We start from the raw sequence: 12945 nt of genomic DNA on the forward strand, positions 1-12945 counted from the left end.
AACCAAAGGATGTGGGAGGCGATTGTGTTATTGTCAACTTCAAAAACCCTGAGGTAGTTGACCATGTTTGTAATTCTTTCTTTGATAATGCAACCTCCAACATCAAAACATTTAATCTAAGACATTTTTATCCTCCCCCCAACAAACCCTCCTTTCCTCGTCTTAGGCCTCTCGTACCGATTCGTAAAAATTACGATCAAGGGCAATCAGTTGATGATATGTGGAGTAGGATGTCTGATAATGTAGTCTTGGGTTTTCCAGTCAACAACAGGTTTAGCTCCTTGGATGAGGTGGAATGACTAAAGTTGTATGTCAATCATCATTCATCTTCCACCTCCCCTGTTGTTGAGAATGGCGACAAAGATGGCTTTGGAGCCTTAACGGTGATTCCGCCTATGGCGTTAGTATCTTCGAACGCCGTGGCCATTTCATACACTGGTCCAAGCAATATGGGGGATATACCTTTTCAATCTGTGGTTCGGGTGGACACACCTAACAACTTTCCAGCATCTGTTAACACCCTAGCCTCTGAGACTAACCCTATAAACGATTCATCTTCCGCTAACAGAACGCTTAAAATAATTAGCTGGAACATTGCGGGCTTGGCTTCCAACATTGATAACCCAGATTGGTGACAGCTGGCTTGTTTGTTTGATCTATTAGGCTTGTTGGGTTTGATGGGTGCAAGGGAGTCTGTGGAGTTCTTGATCCAGTTGTTGAAGTTGTTGATGTCCTTGTTGAAGTTGTCTGTGGGGCTAGGCTGATCAGTGCTGAAGTTGTTCAGCCAGTTTTCTCATGTGATTTTGCCCCAGCTGTGGCTTAGAGTGCTGAAGCTGGCAAGGGTGTTGATTTGAGGTGTGTTGATTTGGGAGTGGATGCTGGAGTGGTCACTTCATGTGTGGTGTGCGCTGCTGAAAACTAAAAAACTAAACTAGAAAACAAAAATTTTGAAATATGTCTAAAAGGGATTGGGCATAAAGATCATCTTTATTATCAATGTGGAAAGTAAAGTCTCCAAGAATTGTAAAATTTGTGTATTTTGTGTAATGGTGTGCAGTAACATCACTTAAGGAAAATGAGGAGTGTTGTCCCTGGAGTCTATATATTAAAGTGCCATAAAAAACATTTTTTTGGAAAGTTTTAATACAAAAGGTGAGGCCTTCAGCATTTCATAAATCAGGAAGTGGAAAGATGGAGCACTGTAACAAATCTTTAAAAATAATAGCAAGGCTTTCTCTCCAAAGTCAATATCTAGGGAAGTGGACTTGTAAATCCAAGGATCTGCGATAAAAAAAAAATCTACCTTTAAATCATTGAAAAGGTCACTGATGTCTATAACGTCCAACCGTGTATTTAAGTTAAGAGGCATCTGATGAAGTTAACAGGTGGCATAGATTGGTGTGTCAAATTGGATAGGAATATGTTGCTTAGAGCGTGACCCAAGTTGCCTTATATGGTGGCAGCCATAGCCAACTGGTTACACTCAGGTCATGACACTTGACTGAAAAGGTTTCGCACCTGGAATTCAACTTTGCAACTTTTCTCAGCACCCCATGTTTTGAGTTGTTTAGAGGAATAAATAAGACTTGTAGGAGCTTTGTGATGGCAGCATAACTGATACTGGTCATGGAATGGCCGTGGATGGGTGCAGACTGGCTTGCCTTTAGCATGCAAGCACCGCAGCTGCTGCTCATGCAGCTGCTAGTCCATGCCACATTATATCTTATAAAGGGAGCATTCACATGCATCCCTGAAAGACTAGAATGCTCAATACTTCATAAATGGCACCTAGCTATGACTTTGAAGGAGGAAAAAACTTTTATCAAACACTTAAACTCCCTCCGATAATTAAACGAGGACTAGGAAGCTAAAGTGCACAGTAACTTACAAATAACTTTTATCCCCACATTTTAAAATATAAACACATACCCGAAGTAAAAACTTTAAAAACTTAAAATGTCAAATAGCTAAACCAAAACAAAGCACTTTGGTTATTGGCCGAGCAAATTGTTTTAAGTAAAAGATTAATAACAAGTTGTATACCATTGAAAATATTAATACATTGACCTCAGTACTTATGTCCTGTCTAGTGTCTTGTGTTGCACAGATACCTATGTAACTGTGAGTGTAGTATCTTTGTCCTCAAGAATGTTTTGGGAATTGCTTGAACAAAGTCAGTTTAGTTCTTATGCACATCATTCATACTTCTGTATTACTGGCTGTATGTCACCATTTTGATGAATAACTGGTTTATAATGCTCTTTAAGGGTGGGTGACCACAGGGTGGGAGACACACATCATAACCATGAAATTACACCAAGTTATGGAGTACTTTTGCAATTTTAAATATGGAACATGGAGTGGACAGGAGGACAAAGGCTGCTATCACAAGACGCATAGTCGAACAAGGGCTTTTGCGTTCAAAGAGTTGGCAACATATCAATGGCAATGGACTAAATTATATTTTGTATAATATGTTTAATGCTTGCCGTTCGGATGGGTTTTATTTATAGTTAATTTAAAGGTATGGAGCAGCCCAAGAAAGAAAGATGATTCTCCGCAGATAGTAATTGTTCTTACCTCCTTCACCCACGATGGCATGGTATGGGTGCTCGGAGTCCGAAAGTGGATATTAAGAACAATTACACAGCACACAACCACCACTGTAACCAACACCATGATGAACAGCAAATACCTGTAGAAACAGAGATAACACTTTTCTTTACCAACTATCAATCTCATAGTACATTAAATTTCAGATTTTATTTCTAAGACGCATTACTATTTATTGCCAGGTACCTCCGCAATTAGGAACTGGTAAACATACAAAACTTAGGGGGCTATTCACAAACTGCATTTGTAGAATTACTCATGTACTACAAAATGTTATTCACAAACCTAAGGGCAGTGGCCTCCACCGCTCATATCTTTTCCGTGCAGTGGTCTCCACAACATCTGCAGAAATCTCGGCACATGTATGTATACGTTTTTGTAGTAAATGTGGGATGGACCGGAGGATGGCAGAAACATGGGGTATATTTGCTACTAAATGGGGGGTGAGTTTAGTGAAATTTAAGGAAGGGGTTCAGGAGTGTCATGCAAAAACAAAAACACACATCCACACAAGAGTAAGACCATTGCTGTTCCCAATCCACACATCAAAAGTTACTAGAGACCAAAAGGTCAGATGAACTCCAAACAAGCCTTGGTCTAAGTCAAACACCACCCAATGGCCACTCACAGGTACTCCTCAACACACTCTGATGGCAAACAATGGGGGCACAACTTAGCAATTGGGAAAAAAAGTCAATTAATGGGAAAAGATTTGTTTTGCATTTTCTTTTTTTCCCATTTTATAGCATGGCTTACTACACTTACAACTCACCTGGTAACGCAGGGAAATGTTGACTGTGGTCTCTACCACCTCTAGAGGTGAAACACATTACAACATCAACTAATCACATACAAGCAGACTACATAATAAATGAACTCACACACCAAACAATGTTTTTGGTCTTCACTATGTCACTGAATATTTGTTACTTGTGATTACACTTCATTTTGAGGAATAACTATTTGAGGAAGCGAGAGTGAGGATTTATAGGCAAAAGAGCAACATCATTGGTAGATCCAGGGAAGCAGCACATTGCCAGATACCGCTTCTCACCTTAATATGGTTGCAGACTGGGAGCAAGAGTTTATGTCACTATATCCCGCTCCCTGACTATCTCCTCCTATCTCCAAATACAGGCTGCACTCAATTCGATTTCATGGCCACGGGATCTCTCCAGAGGGTCTATAATGACAATGTAGGCATCCCACAGGCAAACCAGAATTGATGCTTGCATTTGGTACTGAGATGCATCAACAGAAGAGTACACCAGTTACAGCAATGCTACAGTCACTGGTGGAAAGGTAATTGTGGCAATTTGCAGTCAAGTCACTACAGCTGGTGTGGTCCGTTGGCCACTGCCAACGTGTCATTCCTATGCCTGTGTTTGGAGGGCATAAGGATTGTGATGCATTGGCAGCACCAAAAACTGAAAAAGTGGTAAATACTACTGCATCAGTTTTACGTGAGATGTTTCCGACAGAATGCCTATCTTGCATAAATTAATAACTAACATGGTGCAGCCGAGTCTGACGCAGGAAAAACTGACGTATCCCGAAAAAAAGTGATGCATCATCCATGTAAATATAGAGCAAATGAAGCAGTGCCATTGCGTCAAAAAAAGTGACGCAACAGCGGCGCAAGTTGGCACAAGTTGGCACAAGGGGCTTGTTAATGAGCCCCTGAGTTTGTATGTTCATCTGAGGATGAGCTTTCAAACATACTCAGTGCTTACTACAATATTATAGGTATACTTTACTATTTCAGTCCCTGCATGAATGTGTACTTGATTTTGGAATAGATCTGGAGGGATCACTGGCACAATATCGAAATCAACAATATTGTGTAGCAGAAATATCGTGGCACAGTATTGTTTTAAAAAATATCTTGTCCTTAGCCCTAAAATAGTAAGTACAAAATTATTTAAAAAATATTGTTTCACACTAGTATCATGAAAAAACATAAAAAAGTATGGTTTCCTAATACATACATAGTTTAAAGTAGTAAATCCTAAATTTTTTAATATATAATCTTAATTAAATAAATCTCACTAATATTTAATACTATACACAAATACATACTTATATAAACACACATACATATATATGTGTGTGTCTTGATATATATATATAAATCTATATATAGATCTATATCTATATATATATATCTATATATGTATATATATATATATATATATATATATATATGTATATATTTATATATATATATATATATTATCTACTGGCGGTCGCCAGTAGATAGTTATAGTTAGGACCATGTTTCCATAGGAAATCCGCAACATTCTATTTGGAATAACTTTGGCGCCGGTCGACGAATCCTCGCGAAATTTTCAAAACTAATGGGGCGCTACGCTCCGCTCCTACCCTGAAAGTCTCGGGGGGATTCGTCAAGCGGGGGCTGAGAAAAAAGGGGGGTCCCAAAACACGTTTTCCCCATGCATTTTTCCATAGGACCTTTAGACACAGCTACAGCCCGAACGGCTGAACAGAGTTACTTGAAATTTGGCAGAGAGGTAGTCTACAGGTCAAGGATGTGCCTTTTGTAGGTTTGGTGTAAATCTGTTCAGTATTTCCTAAGAAAATAGCATTTAAATCAATATATATATCTGTAAGCGCGCTCCGAGCGCGCACCGTAAGCTTACCGTACGCGTACGGTGCCGTGCGCGAGCGCGATTCTGATTAGCTGTTAGATCTTAGTACACATTCGAATCGGTCGAAACCAGGAAGTGTCGGCCGCCATTTTCTCTCTCGCACTCTGAGGGGGGGAGGAAAAACAAAGTTGGATAACATGAAAAGGGGCAGGCTAGACAGCTCCTAACCACCTAGCCTTGGTTAGGGGGTCCCAAAAGAACCCTCAAGGCCAAAAATTCTATTTTTTTTTTTTTTTTAAAAACGCCGAATGCGCTTACGGCCAAAAATATTAAAAAAAAAAAAATCCTTATATTCCCCCCCCCCGTGTGCAAAAGGTGCCCGTAAGGCACCTTTTGAGCATGGCATATTTATTATATGCAAACATTTAATAGATAACCTTTCACAATGAAGCGCCCATCCAGCGTAACCTGGGCACGCGGTGCGCGTAGCGCACCGCGTGCCCACCGTGCGTGCACGGCACTAACTGCGTAAAGTGGGCGCGCGATGCGCGAAGCACACCGTGCGCGCACGGAATGAACTGCGTGAAGTGGGCGCGCACGCCACGAACGGCGTAAAGTAACTTAGCATTTAAAAAACCGTACAAATTCACTGAAAAAACCATAGGTTTCACACACGTTATAGTTAGGAATTAGCATTTAAAAAACCTTGCAAATTCACTGAAAAAACCATAGGTTTCACACAAGTTATAGTTAGCTGTACATTTCACTCGTAAAAAACCAATGAAATTCCACGTTATAGTTAGTGCAGGCAACTATAACTCACGCGACCGCAATCCTCTGCTGATGCTAATACTGTATTTAGACACTTATTTGCCCATGTCTTCTTCCATTAAATTTTAGCTATACATATATTACAAATATTTTTTTTTCATAAAGACACATATGTCATCAGCAGAGGATTGCGGTCGCGTGAGTTATAGTTGCCTGCACTAACTATAACGTGGAATTTCATTGGTTTTTTACGAGTGAAATGTACAGCTAACTATAACTTGTGTGAAACCTATGTTTTTTTCAGTGAATATATATATATATATATATATATATATATATATATATATATATATATATATATATATATAATTTATTACTTACTGGCGGCTGCCAGGAGGTAGTTATAGTTAAGATCATGTTTCCATTGCAAAAGCGTTTTTTTGACTTGCCTATATCTTTTGCGCTGTTTGACAAATCTTAATGACATTTTCCAAAACAAGTGTGCTGGTGATTCTTGTAGCGCATGGAAAGTTTCTGGATGACCTACCAGGGGGGGGGGGGACAGAAAAATGGGGGGGTCTAAAAAAGGTGCATTTCCCATGTTAATTCCCTTAGGATATTAGTCAAAGCTGCAGCCCGAAGCACTGGACGGAATCACACCAAATTTGGCAGAAAGAAAGATTTGGTTATGCAGATATCGCTTTCAGTTATTTGATGTGAATCTGTTCAGTAGTTGTTGAGAAATTTAAGAAAATACAGTTAGTAATACCTGTGTCCGCAACGACTTTGTGAAAAATATGAGCTTGCAGGGAAATGCAGAGCTCTAATTGGCTGCCAACACTTCAACAAGCAAGTGTTGGCAGCCATCTTGGGACTCCGCATCAGTCGAGTCCCCCCCCAAAATTGAAGGTGGCAGGGTAGGAATACACTGCCCCCACCCAAAGCTTGGTCTTTGGGTCACCCTGGGAAACCTCCATAGTTCGAAAGCATCTTAAAAAAATTAACAAATTACCACAAAATCGTGGATTTGCAGCAAGAAAAAACCCAAGCTTTTATTTAGATTATTGCCCCTGGGTGGGCTAGATCCCGGGGACTACCACCTCCCCGGGCCTTTCACTTTTTAAAAAGAAGGAGGGTCCCCCTCGCGGGCCGTTCTCGGCCCTGGGGACCACCACATCCCGGGGCGAACCATTCTGAAGAAAAGAAAGGATGGGGGCTGCGCAGCACCCATCCTAGAGCCATTAATGGTCCTAGGGACCACCAACCCCCCAGGGCCAGCTTCTGCTATGTCCTGGGGTGCCCATCCCCGGGACATAGCTGTTTGCTGTGGCGTAAAAAGTCACAGCAAACACTTCCAGCAAGCGAGAGCACTGGAAGCGGAGCATTTGTCTGTTTCCCTGCCCACTATCAAGTGAGCAGGGAAACAGACGAATTGTTTTCATGCAGAGGGAGCTGCATGCTTAGCAGATCCCTGTGTGTGAAAGCAATGCTGGTTCCTACAGGAGGCGGGGAGCCGGCAGGGACCTCGTGGGCCTTGGGACTCCCCTGCGGGCCCTGTGCAGACTGGGTGCCCTGGGGGAACCCAGGAAACCGTGGCTTGGCCCAGATGAGTGGATGTGTGAGTGGTTCTGTGGATGATGTCATCAGTGATGTAATTAGTGATGTCATTTGAGATTTCATCAGTGATGTCATCAGTGATGTCACTGACTATGTCATGAGCGATGTAATGTGTGAGGTCATAAGTAGTGCATTGTGGGGGCATAAGCAATAGTTAGCTTAGGTAAGTATAACTGCTGAACAGAATTTCTATGGTTTTGTGCTTGTAAAATCTGAACCTAACTATAACGTCCCTGTAACCTCAAATATGAGAGTTCGCATTATTTTATGTAAGGGTGGGAGGCTAACTGCCCTCCGCTTTCAGAATTTGCTGCTACTCTCCGGTGAGTTTCACATGCACAGATTTTTACCCACTCCGTGCTCCGCTTCGAGCATGAAGTTTGGGTAAAACGTCATCAATTCCGCGTAGCGTAGTTTACCAGTGCCACCCTCTGCTGGGACACTACCTCGCAGGTCAAAGATCTTCTGCGGCCCTGTTTGCACATGCTCAGACTCACGCTCACTATCTGAGCACGTTCAGTCTCTTGCCTGATCGTGTAGAGCGTGAACGACAATAATGGCGGTGCAAGCAGGTATGAGTAACTCCCAGGAGTCAGGAGGGCTCTGTGCTGCCCGGGACAGGAAGCACAGCCCCCTTTACCATCTCCCTGGGAAGCCTTGCAACAGCAGTTGAAGAGAAGAAGACTCAAAAGCCTCTCCACCCCCTCCGTGCAGGCAGATGCTTCTCCATCTCCCGCTGCTGCTCTCCGGTGAGTTTCGCATGCACAGCGCAAAAAATACTCAATCTAAACTTACTGAAGTTCTCAGGTCAGGGAGCATGCGGTACATTAGCATTATTATTGATTTGAAGGACGCCAAAAGCATTTCATGCTCCTGGGCACAAATATTATACATATAAGGGGCAGTTAGTAGTGACGATCCTGTGCGTGAAGACACCACGGGAGCAGCATTCTAAGTGTGAAGCAAAACAGTGGGTTGTAGCTGATGTATGCGCAAAGGTATGACTTACTGCTGCTGGATTCATCTGCGCTCGCTCACAGTCTGTGAATGATTTAATTTATGCAATTGCTGATCTGTATTCATTGATCAGAGATCCCATTTTACGAGAGGAACTGACAGGCACGCGCTGTAACAATTACGGATCCATGAGCTTTGAAGCGCGGCCTGTTTAGTGAGAAAGAGAAGGTGCTACGTGATGGATTTTTTTTGTATAGGTTAAGTAAGGCTCTGAGGATGGTTATATGATATATCTTTATTCTTTGATTTAATAATTAAGGAAAAGGTTGTGTCTGCGCAAAGTACATTTAGCATCATTTGCTCTGCAGGGGCCATAGTTTCGTATTATATAAGGTGTTCCATTGCCAAATATTCGGAATCGCTCATTTTAAAGTAGGCCTTTATCCTTGTGTGACCTTTTGCCCCTCCATAGAACGAGCAGCTGCACTGGTGTACAGAATGGCAGGAAAACAAATCAGTCATGGTGTTTTCTTTTGCTCACACTCCTCGGTGCACATGACTTTGCTGAAAACATTTGCTAGGCTATGACGATCTGTGTCAGTCTGTTTATGTAAGCAGCTGCAATGCATTGTTTTAAACAATTTCTTGTTTGCAACTCCGGCTCAGTAGCGGTAGGTGAGTTTATTGAACTCGGCGGAATTCCGCGTAGCAGAACTCCGCGAACTCAGCCCAGGGCTAATTCTATGCAGTCTTTGGCTAAAGAGCGATGTTTGTGTGTTTATTACTACAATCAGGCCCACTGATACATAGGCATGCATATGTGTGTTCAAGTATATGCACTTAAGAAAGTCTTGTATATAGCTCACTCATACTGGCTGCATCCCAAGGCTGCAGACCTGACAGAGACCGGACAGCGACACAGCAAATGTTTCTTTTGTGAGAAAAATGAGGGGAAGACGTGCTGGTTATTGAACAGTTCATCCCACGTGCACACGCACGTCCCTTAAGTTGTACCACAGCTTCTTTCCTTGGAGTGCTCCAGCCACACGCACTTGGTCAGATGAAAAGCATTGCTGCACTTTACTGAGCGCTCATCAAGCTAGCACTTTAAAGATGTCATGTATACTTCAACACCCCCTGACCCTCCTCATTCTCGATCTACATGCACTGGCTATGGCATGAGCTGATTTGATTTGATTTGATTTTGGGTTTTGTAGAGCGCACAGCTACCCTTAGGCATCCCGGCGCTAGTGAACACAGTCCTGTAGGGTGGGAAGTCATGTGGGGGAGTGCTCAGGGGAAAAGTAGGGTCTTCAGTCTTTTCCTAAATCTGAGGTGGTTTTGTTCCTGCCTCAGGGAGAGTGGGAGGGCATTCCATAGTCTGGGGGCATTGTACGAAAACAGGCGACCACCTGTTCTGGCCTTCCTAATTCTGGTGACTTTTGCCAGGGAGAGGGAGTTGGATCTAAGTTGTCTGCTTGATTGTTGATGGGACACAAGAGGCCTGAGGATGGGAGGGCCTTCATTGTGCAGTATTCTATGGGCAATGCACAGGGTCTTGAAGTTGACCCGTTCCTTGACTGGCAGCCAGTGCAGACTTCTGAGGGCTGGCTTGGCCGAGTTCCTTGCTGCGGTTCCTGTGAGTATTCTTGCCGCCGCATTTTGTGCGCATTGAAGTCTGTGGACTACAGAGACTGGGGCCCCCAGATATAGGACATTCCCATAGTCCAATCTGGAGTTCACCAGCCCCTGCATCAAGAGCTTCCTGGATTGAGGGGGGAGTAGATGGAGGATCTTTCGTGCCATCTTCATAAGGCCGAAGCACGTTCCCGCAGTTTTCCTCGCTTGTGTTTTAAAACTGAGATCCTGGTCCAGCCATATCCCTAGGCTTTTTACTTCGGATTTTGGGGATGGTGGAGATCCCATGCATGGTGGCCAGGGAAGAGGTGTGGGGATTTTAGCATCATTTGAGCGAAATATGCAATGCACCGGCAGTAACACCATCTTTGCCCCGCAGTAACCCCCCACACGGGGCTCACCCAGAGCCATCCTAAATGGCTGCTGTTTAAGTGACGCACCCAGTAACTGGCAGAGATGGCGGTCTATCGGGATTTGGGCATTGTTTTCCTACTATCAATAAGGCGCCTTTGTCTCTGGGGGAGGGTGAGGGTCGGCGAGTGTAAAGGAGGGAGAGAAGGTGGAGAGACTTGCTTTATTGAGCTAAGATTGTCTGAATCCAATGCAGAAAGCATGATGCTCCTACCAAAAAGACCCTCATCCATCTGCTTCAGTCTCCTGCTCTGAACAAGCACTACTTGTTTGCTTTCTTATCTGGTGCAAGCAGGCTTCTGCCCATGTGTCGAAGATGTAGAAAATACCACTAAACCAGCAAGATTAGCCCTTGCAGTAAAGCGATGAGTATGCAGACACTAAAATCAGCCTGGGGAGGGGACCTTTAGCAAATTCCCCACTGGAACAAGTCCACATAGGAAGCTAAAAAAAACAAGCTTTGGAGACTTTGCTTGTTTTTAAAAATCTTTGCCGCAATGTTTGCGAAGAAAATTAAAAGAAAATGCTTTTTGGCCCAGGCAGGGTCTCTGGGGGACCCTAGCACCAGGCCTAGGGGGTCAGGGTATTCCTACCCTGCCCCCTTCTGTTTTTTTACTTTTTGTTCGGGACTCGGCTGAGTCCGAGTCCCAAAACGACTACCAACACTGCAACCAGGATGAGATCAGTTGGATTTGTGATGGGTCCATGCCTCGAGATGTACACATTTGTTTCTTCTTTAATATCTTGAAAACTACTAAACAAATTTACACCAAATCACAAAAAATGCTTTCTGGGCCAGGAACTAGCTTTCTGTCAAATTTTATCAGGCTGTAGCTGTGTCTAAAATCCCTAAGGGAAATTGCATGGGGAAAATGTGTTTTGGGACCCCACTTTTTCTCGCCCCCCGCTTGATGAATCACCCTGAAACTTTCAACACAGCAGCTGTACTGAGGTGCGTACTAGTTTTGAACATTTTGAAAAGATTTGTCAAACGGCACGAAAGTTATTGCCAAAACAAAAAACACTTTTCCTATGGAAACTAAGGGTCTGATTACGATGTCGTTGAGACCACCATCAACAGTATCAAAGCAAGTTTACTGCCTGCCATATTACAAAGGCGGGTGGATGGCTGGCTGTCGGAAAGACCGACTGCCATGTATCCGGTGCATCGGAGGCAGCCATACTCCCTACAATGGTGGCGGTGCCTGCCAGGCACCACCGTAGGGATTATGATGTCCCTCCACGCCAGCCGTTTCATGGCCATTTATCCAACATGAAAAGGCTGGTGGAAAGGGACATTGGGGGCCCTTAGTGGGCCCCCCTTCCCCCATGGCCCTTAGTTTTGTGTGTTGGGGGCACCTATGGTGCCCCCTACATATCCCTGCACCATGTGGCAGGCACCACATGGTGCATGCCAACCAGTGCAGGGATATGTGTTATGTCTATTTTTTGTACTGCGGCTTGTGCTGCAGCACGCAGCACCCGCCGCAATACAAAACATAGACATTGCAACTGCCTTGGAGGCAGTCGCATTGTAATTTCATTGGTGGGACCGCCAACAGCAAGTCGGGCGGTCCCGTCTCCGATATGATGGCGGTCAGACATAAGTCCAACCGGCAGCATCATGAGGCCCTCAGTGCTAACTATAACTACTTACTGGTGACAGCCAGTAGGTAATATATATGTATATATATAATGTAACACAATTATTAAAAATATATATTTTACATTATATCATTTTTTTGTTTCATTCTTTAAATATACTACTATATAAAGCACATTATATATATATATATATATAATAATATAATATATATACACATGTATATATATTTAAATACATACTGTGCATATATATATATATATATATATATATATATTTTCAAAGAAGTCGTTATCCCAAGCTCCAGAATAACTTCCAGCGGCACACCAGAGGACGAGTTCAATAAAGATTTATTGCCTCAAAAACAAAACAGTACGACGCGTTTCGGCGAAGCCTTTGTCAAAAAAAAAAAAAAAAAAGGCTTGACAAAGGCTTCGCCGAAACGCGTCGTACTGTTTTGTTTTTGAGGCAATAAATCTTTATTGAACTCGTCCTCTGGTGTGCCGCTGGAAGTTATTCTGGAGCTTGGGATAACGACTTCTTTGAAAATATATATAGCGGGACTGTGCCCGCTGCTAGCACCGGCGTCGTTAGGAGGGTGAGCGGCTCTCCACAGTGACTTTCGAAAATATATATATATATATATATATATATATATATAGGTGCATTTATATGTATGTATGTGTATATATATATATATATATATATATATATATGTATAATGTG

At 43.0% G+C, this 12945-nt stretch overlaps 1 protein-coding gene across 2 annotated transcripts in view; it reads right to left on the bottom strand.

Moving 5' to 3' along the window:
* LOC146786159 (acetylcholine receptor subunit delta-like) overlaps nucleotides 1-12945 on the bottom strand; it is a 146628-nt gene that overhangs the window by 38372 nt on the left and 95311 nt on the right. For both annotated transcript variants that reach the window (XM_085635683.1, XM_085635682.1), the window contains exon 9: nucleotides 2581-2695. In XM_085635683.1, the coding sequence (XP_085491809.1) occupies nucleotides 2581-2695 (115 nt within the window). The remainder of the gene's footprint in view (nucleotides 1-2580; nucleotides 2696-12945) is intronic.

This window comes from Triturus cristatus, chromosome 11 (assembly GCF_964204655.1).
Source record: "Triturus cristatus chromosome 11, aTriCri1.1, whole genome shotgun sequence".
NCBI lineage: Eukaryota > Metazoa > Chordata > Amphibia > Caudata > Salamandridae > Triturus > Triturus cristatus.